General features: G+C 35.0%; 1 protein-coding gene across 2 annotated transcripts in view; it reads left to right on the top strand.

Annotated features, from left to right (window-relative positions):
• LUZP2 (leucine zipper protein 2) overlaps window positions 1–22,310 on the top strand; it is a 416,204-nt gene that overhangs the window by 194,549 nt on the left and 199,345 nt on the right. For both annotated transcript variants that reach the window (XM_081062579.1, XM_081062578.1), the window contains 4 exons: window positions 5,764–5,881; window positions 7,852–7,922; window positions 13,875–13,956; window positions 20,758–20,820. In XM_081062579.1, the coding sequence (XP_080918705.1) occupies window positions 5,764–5,881; window positions 7,852–7,922; window positions 13,875–13,956; window positions 20,758–20,820 (334 nt within the window). The remainder of the gene's footprint in view (window positions 1–5,763; window positions 5,882–7,851; window positions 7,923–13,874; window positions 13,957–20,757; window positions 20,821–22,310) is intronic.

Genomic DNA, 22,310 nt, shown 5'->3' with positions numbered 1-22,310 from the left:
CAAACCTTCTTGAGATCTCACAACACTACTCCAGGACTTTGAATTTTATGAGGTTTAAATTTGGAGACCTTTGACATACTCTTGTAGGATTTTTTAATTTGAAACAAAAAAATAAAAAAAAAAAAACAATTAAAATGAAGTCGAAACGTTAAAGTGCTTATCCATGATAAGCATCATTGATTTTATTGTATCTGTATTTAGAATAAACACCAAGAAATGTTAGTTATGGCAGGACATCAAAGGAGCCAAAAGAGTAAGGGAGGTTTCCAAGAATCATCACAGGACACAAGAGCCAGTTTGTACAGGCTTCCACTGGCCAAATCAAGGACAATTTAAACATCAAATTACATTATAATTATTACAAAAGAAAAAGGAAAAGATACATGGTTCCAAGCACTCATTATTTTATAAAGGCTGCTGTACAATCAGGCTTTTAAAAAAACACTAACTCTAATAATTAATTATAAAATTAAGAAATGGACAGAATGTATGACATGTAAATTCAGAAAAGGAAGGTATTATACAGCAATAGGAGGAAATTTCATGGAAGAAGTGAGATGAGGTCATTTTTGTATCTAGATTAACAAAGAGAGTAGGTAAAGGCATTCCAGGCTGATGGAACAATTCAAGCACAAACTAGAAGTGAGAATTGATTCCGCCAACCTACATTTATTAGGCACCTCATAGTGTACTATTAAATAAAAACAATATGGACTCAAGAAAATCAATTCTTAAAAAATCTATTGCAATCTTAATGTGTTAACCATTAAATCTTTAAGCACCTTAGAGTGAAGGCAGAAAGGGCTTTCTCTTATAGAAAAAAGCAACACAAGGTTAGAAAGCAATGGCGTGGCGGGGAGGGGTGAGCAGGTGGTGTTATCAAATAGATGAACAGGAAATGTTTCTTTACCATCAGCTGATTCTCGGAAAGAACTGTTAAGGCTGGGGAGATGAAGTCTGGTGTTTCATGTTGCAAAGCTTGCTTCACCTCCCAATTTTAGTTTAAGCTCAAGATGGGGCAACCTTCAAGGATCTGGGGAAGAAGAGAAGCCTGACAGTAACTTGGTCATATGAAGTTGGTAGTCATTTTGTCCAGATTGGTAAGTGGGGACAAACAGTTCAGCTAATCATTTGTGAGACAAATAATGGGAATATGGTGGATTTATGTCACACTTTGTCATAGGTAAACAAAGGGGTTATTTGTGAATCTTGGAAGAATAGGTCTTTGAGGTAAGGCATTTCCCAAAACATAAGAGTTTAGGGTGATTGGTTAATCATCGATAATTTCCAGGAGCTCAGGGCTCAGGTACAGTGCAGTATTCTCAGAGCAAAATGCTGTGCTAGACAATTAAGATATCTGAATAGTTACATCTCAAAACATTGAATCTGCAAATAAATACCTTCCCACAAAGGAAACTGCAGACCAGATGATTTTATATGTCAATTCTACTCATTCAGAGAAGAGATATTACCAAACTTCCACAAATCTTTCAGATAATAGGAAAAGAGGGAACACTTCACAATTTTTCTCATGGGCTAAGTATAACCTAGATACAAGCTTTACAAGGATATGACGGGAAAGGACATTTAGAAATGAATTTCTCCTGTGTGAATAAATGTAAAAATTCTAAACAAAATATTACCAAACAGAATCTAACAATTATACATAATAAAGAGATTGATTTCAGTGAGAAATTGATTTAATGCAATCCTTAATCACACATGTGAGATGAATCAATGCAATTCAGCACATTACTATTACAAAATATTATAAAAGAAAAATGTATGTGATCGTCTCAACGGATGCATTTATGAGATAAGTTTTTGCTGTGCTACTATTACATTACAAATTACTCCAATAACCTAATGGCTTACTTACTGTAACAAATGTTATTTTTCAAACTCAGGTTGAAGAGTCATTGGGGTGTTTCTGCTTCAGAGTATGAATCAAGTTCAGGTTTGTTCTACATATTATCTTTCTGTAGCAACCTGAAGTTGCAGTAATTATCTGGGGGAATTTCTTCACGTAGCCATTAGCAGAACAAGAGGCTAAGCAACAGTAGACAAACGACATTTAAAGTCTTTGATATGTCAGGTCCACTGACATTCCATTGGAGTGTCATGTGACCAAGTGAATGCTGTGGAGATTTCTATTCTGCCTATTTTCACAACGTGACAAGTGGTATAAATATCACCTAAGAATCAATTATAAGCAATGGACAAACCAATAGAAAAAAGGCAAGAGACATGAACAGGTATTTTATAAAAGATAATATGTAAATATCTTTTCTAAGGTGCTCACTTTATGAGTCATCAGTAAAATGCAAATTATAGCTAAACTGGGATACTATTATACAACTACTAGGGTGACTGAAAAATATATATGTTTAATTACAATCCTAGTGTTGATAAGAATGTGAAATAATTGGAATTCACCTCTCCTGCTTTACAGCTGACTTGGAAAATTCTTTGGTAGTATTTATTAAAGTTGAACAAAGGCATGCTTTATAATGGAGCAGTTCCATGTATACATATGAAATTGGGAGTTGGTAAATTCATATATCAATAACAGATTTGAAAATATGTTTTATGTAATTACAATGAACTAAAAACCATATAGACAGGAGCTTCTATAAAATCAATAGATTAAATAACCATTATGGGTTGAACTGTATCCCTGCCAGTTACAGTTCTAGGCTACACTTGTAATTATCTGTTTCCTAGTCTACATATAAGTGTGTGTGTGTGTGTGTGTGTGTGTGTGTGTGTGTTTGTGTGTGTGTGTACAAACATACATATATATATATGGAAAGTAATAACGTGTATTGGAAGATAAATATGCAATTTGTAAATGCAAGAAAATCTGATAAAATGCTAACCAATGCTTCCATTAATCTTACTCCTACAGAATACCTGGTTTCTCCTTTTATAAGGACTTCAAATAATAGAATTTAGAGAGGTACTGTTAATTAACATTTATGGCTATATTATCCTGATAAATTATATCCTCTCCATGGTTCTTAGTGTATTTACCAGAAAATAGAAGGATTTAAATTGATTCTCCTTTCCTCATGGAATTATTTGAAGACCAATTATGATAATGGGATTAAAAGATAATTATAAATAATAAAAAAGGAAACTCTATTCATGATTTCATTTAATGGAAACTAATAAATGGCAAATAAATCCAATACAGAAACCTTATCTATGTAACTGTGAAGGAAGAAGTATTTTACACTAAGTTCTGTGATGGATACAGCAAATATTTAATTATGATATACTCCACACCAAGTCCGTATGTTCTTATAGTGTAATGGCTAAGATGCTAGAATCTGGAGGCTGTCTGATATACCATTTCTTTAATAGAAATATGTTCTTGGAAGTTACTATCCCTGTGACTATATCTTCAACTGTAAAATAGGAGTAATGCTAGTGCTAATCTCATAGAGTTGTTCTGAAGATAAGTAAATATATATAGCACCATCTTGCGTGAAATGTGCTGTCAATGCATGTTATCTAACACTGTGATATGTTATGGTCACATAAGATAATTTTAAAGATGTGTTTATTGTCACATTCAGGAGAAACAAATTTGGGCATGAAGTAAAGTTGTATAATTAAAATTAGATGAAAATGAGCCTTACTGTTCATTATTTGATTTTGCTAGAGAGACTGAAAGGAAACCTGGGGCATTAATAACTGTCTGATTACTGGCTGATTACTGTTCATTAGTGAAAATCTCAAGGCCAAGGAGAAATATTAAGATTCTTAGCAGTGGGGCATTCCAACTTCCTTCAAACAAGTATAACATAAAGAGAGCTAGAGACGTACATTTTAAAAATGAGAAAAAGCAAAGAATTGTACTAGAAACCTATTGTAGATGACACACGTTTACTATCCCTGAGGCCATTTATAGACCCAGTTCCTTTGTAATTTGGCAAAACTACTGAAAACACATCAGGTTTATCAGGAATATAAATTTTACATATTTTAAAATGAATTATAGGTCCAAAGCGTTACATAGGTTGCTCCATTTAACACATAGCAATCTGGGTGAGGTCAGTGCTAATATTGCATTTTACAGATAAAGAAACTAAAAATAAGAGAGTTTGAGCCATTTTCTTACAAATTTCTAATTTAAACTTGTCAACACAACTGTTATTAAAAAATGATTCATACTATGACTTTTCTCTCAGTGAAGAGCTGTGTCCAACAGTTCCCTAAGCCAGAAACACGGTTTCATTAATAACAAACGGCCTCCCACACTTTCCCCATAACACACACATAGACAAAATATTTTTTAAATTATATATTATTGATTTAATTTTGCATGTTTTACTGAAATCAATCCAATCTTCCCTGTTTCCACTGCTTCTAATCTAATTTAGACAGCCTCAATCTTTTCCCTGGATTATTACCAAGGTAACTTCTTTAATAGTTTCCCTTTCCCCTCCTCCTCCAATTCACTCCTCAGTTTTTAACCAGAAAAATATTTCCAAAACATAATTCAAACAGTGTCATTCCCCATTTAAAATCCTTCAGTTACTTCCCCTTATTTTTTCAAAACAATGCACAGACTCCTAACCATCACTTAATAGTCTTGCAGAATTTTGCTGATGCTTTCCACATCATTTCAAATGAAAACCTCCCACCACCTAATTAGGACTCTAAACCATCTGACATTTATGCACTTTATTTTTAATTCAATAAGCTCATTTTCATTAGTATTTACATATGCTTTCACCTTTAACATAGTTAGCATTTACTTAATCTTTCAAAGAGCACCTTACGTATTTTATATTACTTTCTCCAGGAAGTTTTCCCTGGATTAGCGACTCTCCTATAGTCCTATATGCTTGCTCCAATTAATCATTTTAACCTTTTCCTGCCAGTTACAGTTCTAGGCTACACTGGCAATTAGGTGTTTCCTAGTTTACATCACACACACACACACACACACACTACTCCATCATCCATTCCTTGAATAGGATCTTAGGATCTCAGTAACTTTATCTGAGTGCAATTCTTTTATATTTGCAAAACGAGAATTATACAATACCTGTCTTCTTTCAAAAATCATATGAGAAAATGGAAAAAATATGTGCATATATGTATGATACTAAGATAAATAAGTCTTTCATAGTAATTTTAACAGTCTGTTCAAATTTCATTCTGATTACTGTATATATTGGCTGATTTTTATAGATATTTTATTTCTTCCAATACCTCTTTAATAGCAATAGATATTCTTAGACATGTTTGGAAAGGGTGCCTTTTCAATGGGTTTCCTTCCCTCTAAATTAGGGGTGAGACAAGGTCCCTACATTCTGCTCCAGCTCTACTCCCAAGTTTCCCCCTACTCTCATGTCAGAACCTACTTATGGCTTCGAGATACATTGGTTCAAATCATATCTCTTGTTGTAAAACTTCAAGGACCTTGCAAAAAGCTGTGGTGATGTCATGAAAATATCTGTTTTCCAAGAGGTACCTGATAAACTGTCGTATGTATAGAAGATGTGCAGCATTGTTCTGGAAGCTCTCTGTAGCCAGGACAGCTCTCAATGCAAATTGAAACCTTTATCATGAAATGGTTTGCTTTTCCAATTTTTCCCTTTTCCATGAAAGAATAAGAACAAAACATCCTAATAGTTAAGGTTTCAATTAATCTAGATATTGCTTGAAGTCAAAGGCTTATGATTATGACTACAGCGTCTGATGCCAAGTGGAAGTGTGGGGCACTCATGCCTTTTCTTTCTGTGTTAGACAGGACTATGAAGAGCTAGAAAAGCAGCTGAAAGAAGTCTTTAAGGAGCGAAGCACCATCCTCCGTCAGCTGACAAAGACATCAAGAGAACTTGATGGAATTAAAGTCAACCTCCAGGTGAGATGAAAACCAATTTCCCAGCAGCAAAGGATGAGAAGTTACCTGGTTTGTCTCAATGGATTAACATGTAAAGACTCCTGCAGTTTTTTTGTTTTGTTTTGTTTTGTTTTTGTTTTACCAATTTTGTATAGTTTTTTAGGCTGGACCATTGAAGTGATTATTTATTATCATATGAGTTTTGAAAGGAAATGTCATTTGAAATGCCATCTGGGAACCTGTGGTTTGCAAATTCAGGAATGATCAAATCATGTGCTTTGCAAAGCCATCAATTTCTCACAGCTTCTAAGATCAATATGACCCCTGTGTTTTTTATATTATGAAATAATGACAAGTAATTATGATCCAGAGTTAAATGAACACAGGAATGATCTCTAGAAAAGAATTTTAAATTCCACAAAGGACAGTTCTGAATTTCTTTAATAAACCTCATTACTAAAATGGGTAAGTGCCTTAGAAAGGAGAGTGTCATCTGTAAAACTGTCTTAACATTCAGTGCAATCTCAAAAACCAAGATAAGATATATATCTGATTAGAAAAATGTTCTGAAATAGCTGATAATATATTTTAATATTTGGTTTAAATATTGTATTTATTGAGTCCATACTGCATACTTAAAAGCTTTGGCTGTTTTATAGAATTTGATTTTCATAATATATGTATGAGGTAGATACAATTAATGTGATTTTTCTAGTTACACATGAGGAATCATGCTTTGAGAAGATAAGTTATTTTTGAACATTAAGGGAAGCCAGATATTAGAAACAAGTACTCTGGCTCCAGATCCTATTCGTTATTGCACTGAACCATGTTTCTGAACCATATGGAGTCACCACTGTCCTTAGCTTTCTATTCCCATGATGATGATGATGATGATGTTGATGATGAAATCAGTAATAACTACAGCTTATGGAACATGGTCAACATCTTGTGTTAGGTACTCTTTCTATAATTCTTATTTAACTTTCACATGATGACTATTCTATGGGTATTATTAGTTTTATCTTGTAGAAAACAGAGTTGGAGAAAGGTTAAGAAACTATCAAAAACACAGTTAGGCATCAGAGCTGCTATTTGAACTTAATGCACAACCAAGCTTTTATTCCAGAATTATATCACATCTTGAGAACATGAAAATAAGAGCAAAAAAAATCACTTACATCCCAATAGGACACAGAGATAGGTAGCGCGATAACGGTGTAGGAATCAAAGTGCTATGATGGAATTATTTGCAGAGCATTAGAGAAGCACTAACTAGGATGAAAAGGAGACTAAATTGATTTTCATAGAAATCTGGTACCAGAGCTGTACCTTATCATTAAGTAGAAATTCACCAGTTATACAAGGCAGCAAAGACTATTCATGCTCAGAGGCATGAAACACCTGGCACTTTGAAAATATTTCAAGCATATGGTGAAATGTCTATACTCATAGCATTGTTGTCAGTGTTTACAATATTCCCAGGATACTCAGTTTCTCTCTATCAGTAGCCCAAGTTAAGACATCGAATTACAGTCTAGAAACTTACTTGATAAAACTGAATCAATTTCATGGAGTTACATTTTTTGAAAGGGTAACAATCCTACTACTAAATGTACTTGCAATTTTTAAGATGCCTTTTGTTTATTTTGTGCAAGCCATAATGCAAGGAGGTTTTCATTTTTATCTTATTAAATCCTCCTAACCTTTTCACAAAATTAAGGTAATATTATAGTCATTGTAAAATTGGGGGAATCTCTACAGATCCAGACTCACCTCATTCTCTTTCACCTACTGTGTAGCACAGGCCCTACTTGGTACCATAACTTCCTGTGTGTATCCTTAGAACCACAAGGACCATCATGGCTTCATTTGCACATTCTTGTTCCAGGGCATTAGCGTAGTCACACCTTGTGCCATGGAGACAAAAATAAAGTGAGCCTCGATGTATCACTTGAATAAGACTTCCTTTTCTCCTTTTCTCTTATCAGTCTTTGAAAAATGATGAGAAATCTGCCAAAACTGATGTTCAGAAGCTTCTAGAAATAGGTCAGAAACAAAGGTAAGACTGTGCTTTTCTTTTATTTTCTCAGTTCCTTTTTTTCCATAGTGTCAAACTGAATTCAGAAACTTCACAAAAATCAGTTCATTCTAAATGCGTTATAGTTATTTATCTTATACGTGAATGTATGAGAATCTTGTTCAAGTGCAGATCCTTACACAGTAAATCTGGGGTGGGGCTTGAGAGTGTGCATTACTAACAAGTTCTTGGTGATGGTGACGCTAATGCTACTTGTCTGCAGATCACAGTTCCAGTGTTTAAGGATCTGTAGTGTTTTTCTCTATTATCTTAATAAGATGGACCCATCAATAAGTCTGCTCATCAGTAGACAGATCCAATAACACTGACCTCAGTGAGCTATTTTTAATCATATCAAAACTCAATCATGGTGATAATAGTGGGGGAGGTGAGGAATGGGGTAATCTTAGTAATAATACAAGTAGAATTAGAACATATTATTAGTGTTGGTTTGTTTATTTTTGAAGGAAGTGTATTGTGAGATAGATTTCTATGCAACATAGAAGCTATATGATTTGAAATTGCTTTTGAAAGGAAAAGGAAAGGTATTTGAAGGTAGAAACAAGCTAGCATATATTATACATGTACTACAGGCTTTGCTAGAGGTTTCCCCATGTTTCCCCAAAATTAAGACCTAGCTGGACCAGGAGCTCTAATGCGTCCTTTGGAGCAAACAGCAATATAAGACCCGGTGTTATGCTATGTTATGTTATGTTATGTTATGTTATGTTATGTTATGTTATGTTATGCTATATTATAAAGACCCGATTTTACAGTATAGTAAAATAAGACTGGGTCTTATATTAATTTTTGCTCCAAATGATGTGTTAGAGTTGATGGTCTGTCTAGGTCTTAATTTCAGGGAAACACAGTGTATTTTCTTGTTCCACCCTTGCAATTCCTTTATAAAACAGATATTGCTATCCCCATTTAACAGATAGGAAATTGTTCCTCAAAGTACTTAAATAAATTGCTGAGAGTTGTATTAATTGGAATTTGCTATGCTGTGTCTTACCTAATTGCTATACCCTTTCACATTAGTTTACTCACCACAAAGTGAGAAGTTGTTAAAAAATTTACACACACTATGCTATGTCGTCCTTTCTCACCATTTTGCATCTTTTCTGCTGACCTTGCCTCTTGACTAAGAAACCTCTCATTGGCATATACTTGGATTGAGTTGATGGCATTTTAAAAATATCTAAGCCAGTGTCCTATATTAACTATCTTTATTATTAAAATAAAATTATTATTTCTTGAACATAAAATTATTTTCCAATCCAGTATTGAAGAGCTTCTGTAAAATATTGGTCTCACATTGTGGTATTTCCATCCAAGAAACTGTAGTGTTGGTGTAGCCTATATGAATATATGCATATACTTGAAACTATGTAATTATTCATTTTTTAAAATTTTATGCAGTCTCTTTAAAAAGATATCACCCTTCACATTTTACATAGAGTAACATTTGATGCCTAGAGTCTAGTCTCGAAAGGCAACAAAACTAGACAAAGCAATGCCAGTAAAATAACTACATATGTACATATGTTAGGAATATTTCCTTCCAGAAAAAAACAAACAAAAAAACTCTGCTAATTGTTATTATTGAAAAATAATTTAGTGGGTTTAAGTCATATATATATGTATATATATATATATATATATATATATATATATATATATATATATATATATGTATGTATGACTCTTTGACCACATTAAAAATTGAAATATTTGTCTGAGCATGTTTCCAAAAATATATACTTTTTAATTGTTTTATTGATTTGAAATTAGTCACCTCTTAAAGCACCTATGCTCAATATTACATAGCTATTTGCGGTTCATTGAGTTAGTGTCAAAGAATTATAATCAGCATTTTCAATAGAGATAACTCATCACAATAAACCATGACACACTGAAAACGATTACTTTTTATAGAACATCCTGTGATGGGAGAGAATAATAAACAAAAATACAAAAAGGAGAAGTGACCTCTGCATGATGCGTGTGCAACGCGACTAAGAGGGTTGCAGTGACCAAAGAAGACTGAGTGAGTCAGGGAAGATCAGAAAATAAAGCAGTACACATAAACTGGGACGGGAGAGAAAAACATTTAAAGATTGGAAGGAACCTATTTTAGGTAACTCCATAGGAGAATGGTGTAAATATTAGGGGTATTATTCTGCAAACATTGTTCAGGGTAAAAAAAAAGACATAGACCAGGTGGCGTAAAGATGGCTTACAAAAGAGGATGGGGGATCCCATGGAGTGAAAAAGAAGCAAATCCTGCCTTTCCTCATTGCAGGAGAAACTCACATAAGGAGACGGGCTTAGCATGATGTTAACTAAAAGACCATTCCTTTAGTTTCCTTATATTGTCATGGATTATCTTTGTCTGTTTCTGCATGACACAGAAAATACCCAGGCAAACCAGGAAAATACATGGTTAGCTTTATTAAGAATTTCTTAATCATCATATACACATTTGTTACATATACAGACTATCAGATGATGGACAAAGTCTTTCAATCAAAGGATTAAATGGAACAGATATTTTGGTATTGTGATTTCAAAGTTTTATCCAAAGTTAGAAACCTTGTTTAAAACGCACAGCTTGAATAATGTACACAAATTCAGAATGTAAGACTCAATAGGTAAATTCTAATAACAGGTAATTTCTCAAAAGGACATGACATTTTGTATATTAGTTTTTGTCATTTTCTTAGAGATTATAAAAATCATAGTTATCTGAATGTAACAATGGCTGTGTTTTTCATTTCCAAAATAAGAGATATTAATAAAGAGTAAAAGAGAAAAATATGATCTTAGAATACAAAAAGAAACAATAATAACTGATTGTAAATTTAGGAATATTATTTGAGTCTGAAAGAGTGTACTATATTGTAGATGCTATTGGGCTAATACACCCAGTTCTCAATAAGCCCTGGTCCTCTAGGAGCCTTGCCACTTGGTCCTTATCTGGAGAAGTGGTCCCTAGAAGTCCTGCTTCTTTTGTGTGACTCTGATATCACTGGCTACAGTGAATTGGCTCAGGGATGGCCACTAAAACAACACTACATACGTCAATTAGAATTTTCCTCTTGGAATTATAGCCAAGAGGCAACTAACCAGTCTTTCTGTGTAGTTGGGACTAGACTATAAGTAAGTAAGCTCAGAGGATAGTAAGTGTCCATGTAAATCATGTGGAGAGAGCAGAGACAGCAGAGAATGCCTTTCTGCCAAGAAAGACAGAAAAAGGAGAGTGTGTGTGTGTGTGTGTGTGTGTGTGTGTGTGTGCGCGTGCGCGCGTGTGCATGTTTTTGTATGTGTATGCGAGAGAGAGAACACGCAAGCACACTGTGTTGACTTTTGAGTGTTACATTGTCAGGAGTATTGAGACAGCCTAGACGATATTCATCGAGGAGTTTGCAGGTTGATGAAGTTTTAAACTTACTATGTGAGGAGTGAGAGAGTATAAGCACATCACAGAGACTCTGGGGGATAGAAGTGCCTGGAAGACTATCTTGAGAAAAAGGCAATAAAACATTTATTCTCTATGGTGGTTGGTGGGCAGAATACTGGGAGGCAATTTGAGGCGCTGTATACTGAGAGATTTTACAATATAACATTCTCTAAATATGCAAAGAATGATTGGGGTAGTGGTAAATTCTCAATGTAGTTATTGTAGTACAAGCCTGAAACCACTTGAAATAAAACAATGCCTTCCAATAGAGTGATTTGGGTGTGTGTGTGTGTGTTTTCATGTTTATAATTTGGGATGGAAGATGTGTGAAACAGCTGCCCTTTAAAATCCCTGTAACCATGATGCTTCATGCTAAAATGTACTTAACAGCTGAACAACCTGTCACAGGTGTCACTGGATCCATCTGTTCTTTAGAATTAAGCTCAGTTCAGTACCAAATAGGGCCCTAGAGAAGCTAGAGGTAGTTTGGGCAAACTGTAGTTGGTGGAGGGGGATATTACATAAGCAAGACAAGATTCGTCTCCAATAGGAGTATAACTTAGCAAGTCTGTGAGGCAGAAATTTGGGGCCACATGCAGAAAAGGAGATGGAGAGTTTCGGAAGATTCAAAGGGCCCACTTTATCATCCTGTCTCGTAGCTTTTCTTGCACAGTGAAGATGTGAATTCTCTACCTTCCTCAGTTTTTGTTAACAGATTTAAAGTTTATTTTTGTCTTTCTCCCTACATTACCTACAGATGTTAGTAGGTGGGAATTTTTTAATATACACATATGCTCATTTTTATAAAATTTATAATATTTTATAATTTAATTAAAATATAGATGTATCAACACTTAAAAAAACATTTAAAATCCAAAAATAATATTAAATGATAATTATGATAACATTTTATTGTATGATTTTTATCAGTTGGCAATCTAATAGTTGAATTGTGTTTTTGTTCAGTACTTGTTGAAAAGTTGAGGGTTAGGGATAGCATATAGATCCATTTTCCTTTTCTCTCTCTTTCTCTCTGTGAACAGAGGTGTTATAATAACTTCTTTAGAGTTTGAGCAAAAGCATGTTATATACAAGCAAGCGTAAATCATCTAACATCCAAAGAGGCTGTAATTATTTTATAACTTGTTTCACTTGTATTTTGCTTTGGCCAAGTCCAAATTGATTTCAGCAATCATACAGACTCTCACTGATAATCCTGCAATGGAAATTGGGACCTAAGAGTTTCTAGAGTACAAAATCTGGGGGTGTCAGTACCTCCCATTGGACGAAAAAACAGTTTGTGTTTGTGCAGGATGTGGTAGGTCAAAGAAATGAACTTAAGGACCTAGCGTGGTGCTGGTGGTTGTGACAACAATCTCATATTTATTAAGTGATTATTTTCTAGGCATGATGCTAAGCATTTTGCTTGCATTATGTCATCGAAACATCACTACAAACCTATGAAGTAGTTCTATCATTGTGCCCATTTTATAGATTAAAACAATCAGTCTGAGAGAGTGCTATCCTATTCCCTAGTCTCTATGTTGTGGCTCTAGAGGTAGTCTTTTGGCACTAAATTGGGAATTTTAAAATAGTGTGGGTACTGATAAGACTAGAGAAGTTTCTGTTTAGTGGTTGCTGTTACATTGAAGGAGTTCATTCCTCTAGCCAGAATTAACACACATGTGCACACACTCCCTGCTGCACTAACTTTTATCTGATATCTGGACTTTTTGAAACGATGGCTTAGGTGATAACACTAAGTTGCAGGAAGATGATAAGATTTGTCACAAATGAGTAAATAAAAAACCCTTGAAAACAATACATATTTATGGAGATATTTATATTTTTAACATGTGGACAAGGTCCATGTGTATTTGTGAGCTTGAGACATAATGTGTATATATGTACAGATGAGTATTTCTTCTATTAACCCTAATAAATGGGGGTATTTCTGCCCTCAAGGCAGAAATAAGTTTCCTTTCTCTTCATAAAACATCTCAGGCTTTATGAAGGATGTCTAAAGCACAATGCTTTTGAATTAATCAATTAGGAGCATCCAAAGGGAGCGGCAATTTTATCCTATCAGCAGTCTATGGTAACTTTTTCCTAGCCAGCATGTTCACACCCTCGCATGCTGTCACTAAAATTAGCTTTTCAACTCTAATTATTCCACTGATTTGATTTGACACATTATGCAGCTCACAGATGATTCACACCGTGGGATTCTCATAAGACACAATAGCGAGGCAATTTCCTTTAAATACAGCTTGCTTTTAGTACTTGCATGGGAGAAAAAACCCTTTATTACCAGAATCCTGACATACACCCAGTATGCTTAACTGTGTCTCTATTCAATTCTACTTATCTGTTTCCCAAATGTACATAGACAACAAAACCTTCTTTCATAATGTCCATAGGAAATAACAAAATTATATTATGTCTCCCTTTTGCTCTCTATTTTCTACTAGGGAACAAATGAAGTCTCTCCAGGAGGCTCTGCAAAATCAACTTAAAGAGACATCTGAGAAAGCAGAAAAACAACAGGCTACTGTAAGTGTATTTCTTTTTTGTGTCTGTCGCTTTGGGGCTGGGAAGTTATTTTATTTATTATTTTTTGTCTTCAAAAATCACCATGGAACAAACACATCTGTAAAAAATAAAAATGAAAATACACTGAAGAAACTGCAGTCACCAAGATCATAAGCATACTTGGTCAGCATTCATGCCCCAAAAAATGTTTTTGTTATGTTTGATTCTTAAGGGTCTTCTGATTCCCAACCCTCATTTCAGGATAAAAAGATGATGGCAGGAGTGGGGCAAGAGTATTTAGTATCAGGCCTCACATGCATGACTATTGAATTGTGGGGTGTAAATGAACTTGAACTAAATTAACCTGCACAGATTCCTAATCCACACAATGCATTCACTACATTGGAACCTGTGAGGTCACACCAACTGCCTACTCAGTCACCTCCACAGGTGATTCTGATGCATCACCAAGTTTAAGAATCAAAATTCTCTCCAGATTTTTCTCTTTCAAACGATGTTCTTTTGATTCCAACATTTCGGTTTTTATCACTAATACTCACCGTAGGCTGCAGGGATGGTGATCTTGATAGCAGTGCTGAAAATTAGATTTGTACCTTGTTCTCCAGACTCACCTTTTGCACCACATGGGGGATCGGATCTTCTACTTTGTTTCTAGAACCTGAAACTGTTCTAAATTACAGTATATTGATAAAAAAAAATGAGGTATGGTAAGTCCAACAGATCAGGAAACTGCTATTGAAATGATATTTTATTTGTCACAGTTCTCAAGAGGAGTAGCATGCTGTGTGACAAGGACCACACAAGAAGCACTGGGCTGGCCATGAGGCAGAGGCTGGCAGGGGAACTGTGCACATGAGCCTTTACTGTGGTTTCTATGGGAAGGAGTGGGTGAGGCAGGATAAGGAATCTTAAGGTTGGCCAGTTTAAATGATATCAGTGGACTCCAAGGCATAGAAACCACCGCTAGGTGTCTGATACCCGGCCCCAGGGTGATTAAGGCAGGCACACAGTGGCCTGGAGTATAAGAACATGACACAAGGGGTGGCTAGGGCTGTGGGCTCTGTGTTTTTACGTCTGCATTTGAAAAATATAACACCAGAAGGAGGACCCATTTGGCAGGGTGGTTGGGGAGGGTACAACAACAGGGAAGGCAGGAGTTTAAGGTAGGATGACTCAAACATATTATTAGGTTGTCCATAACAAGGCTTGTCCACATATATTGGTAAGGTAGATGTTAAAGCATAGAGTTTGCAAAAGCTAGAAACAAAATCAATACAGTCACCATCAAGATCAACAACCTGGGATCCCAACCCCTCTAAGAACTGTCAGCCTGCCTTTCATTTGCAAGGCTGCCTTGATAACCTAGATGAGGGTGTAGAGTTTTGCTTCTGAAACTCAGCCGTATCATCTGGGACACCTGCTTCCTGAAGACAGTATTTCTAATAATGATTGTTGACTTTCCTAGGCACAGAATTGTTTCTTGTGAATGGATTCACTATTATTTGTGCTGCCCTCTTATGAGGACAAGTGTGTTGGTTCCTCTCTGCTGTGCCATGGCAACATGCACTCCTCACCTGCAATGTATCCCGATGTCTGGCTCTCTGGACACCCGATGTTACACAAAAGCACAGACACACGTTCAGCATCAGCATGCCGATCTCAGCACCTCATCCAGACTACTAGGTGCTCCTATTTCTTTTTGTTGTTGTTGTTGTTGTTAGGTTTTTTTTTTCTTTTTATTAGTTTCAGTTGCACAAGACAAGGTAATACTTAGACGTGCATCATTTATATCCCTCACACTGTGGACCCCCCCCTCCCCCCATCCACTATCCCTCCAACATCGCACCGAGCCATCACATTATATATATAAAATTATAGTTGGCATTCATTAATGTTTAGCTTCAGGTGTACAGTGCAGTGATCGGGCATCTACATCATCCCTGAGGTGGTCTCCCAAATGGGACACACGTCCATCGGATATCCTACAAAATCTTGACAACATTATTGATTATGTTCCCCAAATTAATTTTCAAAAACCCTGGGGCCATCTTGTGGTTACTGACTGTTTTCTAATCCTCTCGCCTTCCCCCTTATCCCCACCCCCCCACCCATCTAACAACCCTCAGTTTTTCCTCTTTGTCCCCAAAACTGTTTCTGATTAGTTCATTCACTTATTTTTTTCTTTAGATTCTGCATATAAGTGAGATCATATGGTATTTGTCTTTCTCTTTCTGACTTATTCACTTAACATAATGTTGTCCCGATCCATCCATGTTGTTGCAAATGGTGAGATTTCTTTCTTCTTTATGGCTGTGTAATACTCCATTATATAAATGTACCACAGTTTCTTATTTTTGTCTTGTCCGATCCCATGTAACCTGGATTTCTTTATAGCCTGGTCACAAATGATGACAGTTAGAGCAAAATGTGGTCACACATACTGTTATCTCAGAGCCTCACAATAAATTACACATCTTTTTTTTTTTTTTTTTTGACTGAAAATGAATAACTCACAGAAGGTTAAGTTTCTTGCTTGTGTGTACTCACCTAATAGTTGGAGGAGCCAAAACATGAACCCGTGATTATTCCAATAGGTTGTACAAACTGTGTCTGAGATCCAAAAAGAAAAATGCTGTAACTTTTGAAAGAGCATGGCCAAATTGAGAGTATCTCAGTATAGGAAATATCATGGAGGAAGGAGGTCCCACGGGCCGAGTTGCCCTTGTCCTCATCTCAGCATGGTTGCTGTGCCTTTTTTATGGCTTAACATTGAATCTCTTTCCCATCCAAAAATACTCTGCTAAATCAAAAACTCCCTAAGTGGATTCATAATCTAGTATGGACTCCGGAATAAAGTTCTTCTGGTTTTAAATTCCTAGTGGGCCATCTACTAGCTCTGTGAAGTTGAGCAAGCTCTTTAACTTCTGCAGGTTTCCTTATTTGCAGAATTTTGATGATGATTCAAATTAAAATAACATATACACTTTTCCTAAAATCATATCTCGCATATAATATATAGTAAACACTAAGCATATATCATTTTTCTTCACACTCTCCTTGTTTTTTTCAATTTCATCTCCACTGCTTCTTAGCTGAGTGAATATGAGAAAGTTATTTTATATCTCTAAAACTTATTGTAAAAAACATGTCAGTGCTACTTATGTAACAGTTTATTTGTTGTTTATATGAGCTAATGCATGCAAAGTGTTGAACAGAGTATATAATCAATTGTAAACAACTTCGAAATTCTATCAAAGTCTTACAAGACTGTCCCCCACCCCCAACTTCAGATACCAGTCACAAGCCTAGGTTGTTACCTGTGCTTCCGACCTACCAGCTACAGATTGGAGGTTCTAATAAACATCTCCTTCAATTAATTTGCTAGATTGGCTCACAGAACTCAGGAAAGCATTTTACTTGCTAGATTACCAGTTTACTATAAAAGGATATAATTCAGTAACAGCAGAATGGAAGAGATGCATAGGGCAAGTATGGGGAAAGGGCATGGGACTTCCGTGATCTCAAGCACATCACTCTCCCTGGGTCTGCATGTGTTCACCAGTCCTGAGCTGTCTGAACCCCTTCCTTTGGGATTTCATAGAGGCTTTATTCCTTAGGCATGATTGAGCAAATTATTGACCGTTGACAATTATTTCAACCTCCAGCGCCTCTCCCTTCCCCACAGGTCAGGGAAATGTGACTAAAGGTTCCAATCCTATAATCACATGGTTGGCAACCCACTCCTATCCTTAGGTGCGGTCAAAAAGCACTTAGGAGATTCCAAGGGCTTTAGGAGCTGTGATCCAGGAAGTGAGGATTAATATATATATACATATATATGTATATATATATATATATATATATATATATATATATATACATATATATGTATATATATATATACATATATAATATATATATTATAAATCACAATATTCATAGTTATCATAATCATCATCCCTATTACTGGTTCATCTTTATAACCATTTAAGCCCTTAGATATCTCTCAATGACAAACTAATAATTATCAGGAATGAGAGAAGAATGAGTACCTGATAAAAGGAAGATTAAAATAATATATTATTATATCTCATTGTCCATAATTTGGCAGAATATTCATCCTTAATTCTATTTATATTGCTCTTCAAAATAATTTTGTTATGCAATGAGTTGCCAATAACTGCTTTTGAAAGCTGACTTTAAATTGTTTGAGACTGACCTGGATTTACCAGGAAATTAGAAACCCTTTCTTTGTGGGAATCAGACATTTTACCTATTAGTGATCAAGTTTAAACATGGCTTCATTCTCACTGTTGTTATTATAGTAACTAGTATTGAGGTGACCTTTTTACTATTGGCCTGCATTTTCTTAACTGCAGACTGATTTTTCTTCTTTACATTTGCTATTGTTGTCATTTAAAAATAATTTTAAAACCAGATAGATTTATATAGGTATATAAAGGTATATGTACATATATGGGTATATTGGTGTGTGTGACTGTATGTGTGTGGGGCAGAGGGGCAGCAGTAGGATGCAGGAGATGGCAGGCTGAAGGGCATCTATAAATTCTGCATTCCTGTGTTTCACCACTCTTCCTTCGGAGCGTCACCTCCCTGTCCTTCATCCTGGAAGTCAGTAGCAACAACTCAGGTATCTATGTGATCGTGGTGACATCAGTGCTGCCTGAAGCTCTGCTGAAGGAGGAAGTTGAAGGGTCAGAAGTGGTGGTGTTCTTACCACTCCCCCCACCTTGGTGCTGTGGTTCTGAGGTTCTCTGCCCAAGATCTTTCCTTTTCTCACGAAGACAGCTGACTCTTTTTTTTTTTTTTTTTGGCCCTTCTCTTATACACATTACCACTCAGAGTAGCTAATAACCCAAAGAGAAAATAAGCTAAGAAGCTGAAATAACATGATGTATGAGATATGAGATATGGAGCTATGAAAAATAAATAAAAAACACATTAGACCACATGTGCACTCTGAAGAAGAATTATTGAAATACATGAACTAAGAATGTATGCTATACATCTGAAATACACCCAAGGAGATAAGGGAGGTATTGACAACGCACAGAAAAAACAAAAAAACGTTAAAAAAGCTAGTTGGAAATATTAAGTATATGAGATCTGACGATTGACTTCGTGAACTCATCTAGAAAAAAATGCTACATACCTCATTGCTGATTATCATTACAGTCACTTTCAAAGTACTCCCCTTGGGAAGCTATGCACTGATGCCAACAGCTAGTCCACCCTTCAAAGCAATTTTGGAACTCTTTTTCTGTAATGGCCATCAGAGCTGTCGTATTACACTTGATGCCCTGAATGTCATCTACATATCAAAATGTCTTCCTTTCAATATTTCCTTTATCTTCAGGTTAAAAAAAAAAAAAGAAGTGATTGGGGGCCAGATCAGATGAGGAGGGAGGGTGTTCCAATACAGTTATTTGTTTACTGGCTAAAAACTCCCTCACAGACAGTGCCGTGTGAGCTGGTGCATTGTCGTGATGCAAGAGCCATGAATTGTTGGCAAGAAGTTCAGATCATCTAACTTTTTCACACAGCCTTTGTTGCACTTTCAAATAGTAAACTTGGTTAAGTGTTTGTCCAGTTTGTACAAATTCATAATGAGTAATCGCTCTGATAGCAGAAAAGGTTAGCAACATCATTGCAACAAGTTCACAAACTTTACTTTACTGACAGACCTCAGTATACAAATTCAATAGTATATTAGCAAAATATATCATCATGATCCATAAGTGTGAACATCTCTGAGATAATCACATCGCCAGCATATTTTGTATCATTCCAGGCGTCCTCTAGGACTATGTTGTCCAATACGTAACTAATAGATATGTGAGACTATTGAGCATTAAAAATTGGCTAGTCCAAACTGAGATGTGCTGTAAGTGTAGAAGACACAGTGGTTTTTAAAGACTTATTGCAAAAGAATAACATCAATTATGTCGTTAATAGTCTATTTTATGTCAAAATGATATTTTGAATATGTTAAATAAAATATATTAGTAAAATTAATTTCACCTGTGTCCTTTTACATTTTAAAATGTGACTACCAAATATTGAAAGTTGAAGAAATTAAAAGTTTCATACAGTTAGTTTTTATCATAGTGAACCCTTGAGTGTGAAATCCCAAATTGTAGCTATGATGGTATATTAACTTTTTTCAAAGTAGTCAGACAGATAATGATGCTATGCTTATGCAAATACAGTTTTAATATCTGGCCTAAGTTTACAGATCCTGACAATATCACACTCAACAGGAAATATCATGGTTTCTTTGGTGCAGTATTTATAATATCCCATGATTTTGAGATCATGCATACCACTGTATAATTGCTTTCAAACCTGACCATAGGTCAAAATTACCTGGACATTGTTTTAGGAATGGAGATTCCTAAGCCCAACCCTCAAATCTAGTTTATGTTTGTTTGTTTGTTTGTTTGTTTTCTAGTTTATGTTTGTTTGTTTTTAAGAATCTCATTTTTTAAATTGAGGTTTAAACAGATAAGAGAATCATAGCCATAACGTGCATGATTTCTCAATTTAAAAAATGAGTTATTTATTATATGAGAAAAGACTATTTTTATATAACCAGTAGATATGTATGAACTGGGCAATGAAAGCTTGGTTAATAAAAATTTTAATCCTTTCGTTCTTTTTCAGTGTTTGTTGATAAAAAAGTAATCATTATATTATACCTCAAAAGATTTGGAAATAAATCTATAAAAGGCACAAAAATGAATTTGAAATGTATCTACATAATTTTCTACTCATTTTCAGATTAATTTTTTAAAGACTGAAGTGGAAAGAAAGAGCAAAATGATCCGAGATCTTCAGAATGAGGTAAGCCATATTCCAAGAACATTTTATATAAATAAAAAAAATATACATAAACACATATTGATTTGCAACAAGCTTTGGAGTATTAATCACATGCCAATTTGGCCTTCAGTTATATACTGATGAAGAGGAACTGTAAAGTTAAGAACTTCAAAGAGTAGATAATCCCTACTTTGATAATGTTATTGGTTCATACACCTCCAGTTTATTTTCCTTTCTAATTTTGCTTGGGAGATAATAAAAAAAATATATTTTCATTTTATAAATTTGTCTGCCAAATGACAGCACAGGCACTGAAAATGAAAGCTAGCTAGAAATTGACTTTATGTTAGGCAGAACCAATCTAGAATGAAAAATGTATGTGAGATAATCCTAGAGTAATAAGATTTGAACAAAATAAGCTGTAACCACTTTCGTTATAACCTTTAAAATATAAGGACCCTATAAAATACTATACACTTTTTTCCCTTTTGAGTCTTTGTCAATCTTGTTGTACCAATACTTTATTATTTCTTTTTTTTAATTTCTCTATCACGTTTCTATTTCCTCCTCTTTATTTTCTTTTTTCTTGAATGGAATTATTTAGGACTATTAAATCATGAGTAATTAATGATACACCTTTCTTTTTTTTTAATTTATTTATTGGGGTGACAATTGTTAATGAAATTACATAATTTCAGGTGTACAATTCCGTATTACATCATCAATAAATCCCATTGTGTGTTCACCACCCAGAGTCAGTTCTTCTTCCATCACCATATATTTGATCCCCCTTACCCTCATCTCCCTCCCCCCACCCCCCTTACCCTCTGGTAACCACTAAACTATTGTCTGGATACACCTTTCTTGATCATTCCCACTAGTTATAGTCTATTTTAAATCCAAATCTATCACTTTAACTTTTACTAGTTTCTCTTCCTTCTTTTCTCCCTTCCTTCTTTTTTATTTTTATTACTTAAAAACAGATAAGCTACATTATTATTCCTAAATTGTTTCCACCTGATGTGAATATTAAACTATAGACTTTACAAATGACTTGATACCAACACGCGGCATCAGTGCTCTGAATATGACATTGATACCATTTATCAGATGTGAAAAGAATATATGGGCAAAAGCAAGAAAATTTTAAATGGCTTCCTGATTATTCTATTGTATTTTCATTTCTTTCTAATAATTTCTTCTTCTGAGTCTTCTTCAGAAAGTATGATGGGGTGGACTTGGTAATGTTTTCCCTAAGGCGTAAATATTTTTGGATTTCCTGTTTATAGTGGAAAATGCCAGCAGATCTGAGTTACCGAAATAGTCAATGTCCAGGATAATTTCTTTTCCACTGGGTTTAGTGAAAGCTCAGTGAAAGGCTATATATTACTCAAGTCAGAAACTTTCTGCAGATCATTTAAGACAAGGGGAACATTCAAAACAATATTAAAGGCAGTATTAAAATAGGAAAGTACGTTTGCACGTACACACATATATATACACACATACAC

The sequence above is a fragment of the Rhinolophus hipposideros genome (genome assembly GCF_964194185.1).
Source record: "Rhinolophus hipposideros genome assembly, chromosome: 10".
NCBI lineage: Eukaryota > Metazoa > Chordata > Mammalia > Chiroptera > Rhinolophidae > Rhinolophus > Rhinolophus hipposideros.
This window is presented reverse-complemented; position numbering and strand designations above follow the sequence as displayed.